Here is a 2381-nt window from a genome sequence, read left to right on the forward strand (position 1 = left end):
TGTTCCCATGTTCTGTTCAAACAACTGCCTCTTGGTCTATGAATAGATTCCTCATGAGCACAATTAAGTGTTCTGGAATACTCATACTTCACAATGTTGCCCATAGCTTGTCATGATCCACACAAGCGAATCATATACATGATCCACACACACCAGGATTAGACATGAATTTTTTTTCTGATCTCTCAATAGATATTTTAATCTGTTTTACTAAAAAGTATACATGCTCCAGAGTCCTAGTGTGGTACTGTGGGATAAAGCACTGGACTGCAACGTCAGTTTGAACCACTAGGTTGACGGTTCAAACTCACCAGTGCTCCTTGGAAACCCTGTGCACAGTTGCTATGAGTGGGAACCTACTTAATGGCACTTAACAACAATAACATACATGTTCTACTTACCTCATTTAACAAATCCCCTTAGGGTCTTTGCCTATGCTTCTGTTCCAGAACTTTGTGTGCCCTAAGGACATATATGCTTATACTGGCATAAGAAAGAGAACATGTGTAGAAAGCATGTGGTATACCAAATATAATTCACAAGGGTTTGGAAGCAAAACACTACTATTATTATAAGAACTCCATTTTCATTCAGTTTTTACACTTCTGGACCATATACATATATTATTGTTGTTGTTATGTGCCGCTGAATTGTTTTCAATGCATAGCTACCCTCTGCAGGTTTTTCGAGGCTGTATGTCTTTGCTGGAGAAGAAAGCCTCATCTTTCTCTTAAGAACACCTGGTGGGTTCAAATCACTGACTATGTGGTTCACAATCCAGTGCTTATTATACAGAAACACTGTGTGCTCATATATGATATGTATACAAAATTTCCCCTAAGCAGCAGTTTGTAATTTTAAGTTACATTGGGCTTTGAAATGTGCACTATTATACACAGAAGTATGTATTCTGACAGAACTGAAAGTAGGTTGTTGTGAATCAATCTCACAATGTTATACAATTAAGCCTAGAAACAATTTTGCCCTCTCAATAACCTTCCTGAATGCATTCTTGACCTCCTTGTTCCTCAGGCTGTAGACCAGAGGGTTGAGCATGGGGATGACAATAGCATAGAATATAGATGCTATTTTGTCTATATCCATGGAATGACTGGTGCTCGGCTGTAGGTACATGAAGATGCATGTCCCATAAAAGATGAAGACTGCAATGAAGTGTGAAGCACAGGTAGATAAAGCTTTCCAGTATCCCTCAGCAGTTTGCATTTTCAATACGGTGGAAAATATGAAAAGGTAGGAAATAAAGATAACCAGAAGAGCAAAAAAGATATTAAAGCCAACCACAAACACAAGAACCATCTCGCTAACATGTCTATCAGAGCAAGAGAGAATGATGACTGCTGGAATATCACAGAAAAAATGATGGACCACATTGGACATACAGAAAGAGAGACTGAAGGTGTCCCCAGTGTGGATGGAGGCATTCAGGAAGCCACAGATATAGGAACCGATGGCCAGACAAGCACACACATTGGTCTCCATGATGGTGGTATAATGTAGAGGTTTACACACTGCTGCATAACGATCATAGGCCATTGAAGCCAGGAGGTAACTCTCTGTAGTAGCAAAGGCTACAAAAAAGAACATTTGAGCTGCACATCCATCATAGGAGATGACCTTGTCTTCCATGAGGAACCCAGCCATGACCTTCGGAGTAACTGCTGAGGAGTAACCAAAGTCTACCAGAGAGAGGTTGCTGAGGAAAAAGTACATGGGAGTATGCAATCGAGAGTCCATCAGAATCAACACAATCATCCCCAGGTTCCCAAACAAACTGATGAGGTAAATGAGGGTGACTAAGATAAAAAGAGGGATTTGAAGTTCAGGGGCATTTGTTAGTCCAAGTAGAATGAACTGAGTCACCACTGTATTGTTCTCCATCTGATATTTGGAAATGTTCTGTAGCTATGAAGGAAAAAAAGAGCAAAGTGTTTAGCAGAGAAGAGAATAAAATGGAATTGGAATACATTATATTTTACTGCATTATAGCAAAACTCTGTATTTCAAGACTCTCCATACAAGTATTATGGGCTTGGTCATAACATTTGGTACATCAATCATCCAGAGAGTTTCAAGCTGTTGAAGCTGAGGTACCTCATGTATCATATACTTTACTTTAAAATTTTCATAAATTTGTAAACTGATCTGTAGAAAATGTAATAACTAGGACAAGATGACATGTCTGGAATGACACTAATTGTCAATCAGCTTTTTCAACATAGCAAAAATTTACAATCATGTTGTATGCATATTCATTTATTCCTCCCAACAACCATATGAGATTGATTAGTTCATACCTATACTTAACTTATGAGGTACAAGAAGTTGTGTAGTTTTTGCAACTTTATTGAAGTAGTACCAGA

At 38.5% G+C, this 2381-nt stretch overlaps 1 protein-coding gene across 1 annotated transcript; it reads right to left on the reverse strand.

Moving 5' to 3' along the window:
• Positions 1–954: 954 nt before the first annotated feature.
• On the reverse strand, positions 955–1899 carry LOC102822810 (olfactory receptor 5B3-like). Its single transcript, XM_006875796.1, has one exon. The coding sequence runs from the start codon at positions 1897–1899 to the stop codon at positions 955–957; it is 945 nt and encodes a 314-aa protein (XP_006875858.1).
• Positions 1900–2381: the final 482 nt, after the last annotated feature.

This window comes from Chrysochloris asiatica, unplaced genomic scaffold, assembly GCF_000296735.1.
Source record: "Chrysochloris asiatica unplaced genomic scaffold, ChrAsi1.0 scaffold00339, whole genome shotgun sequence".
NCBI classification, from domain to species: Eukaryota; Metazoa; Chordata; class Mammalia; order Afrosoricida; family Chrysochloridae; genus Chrysochloris; species Chrysochloris asiatica.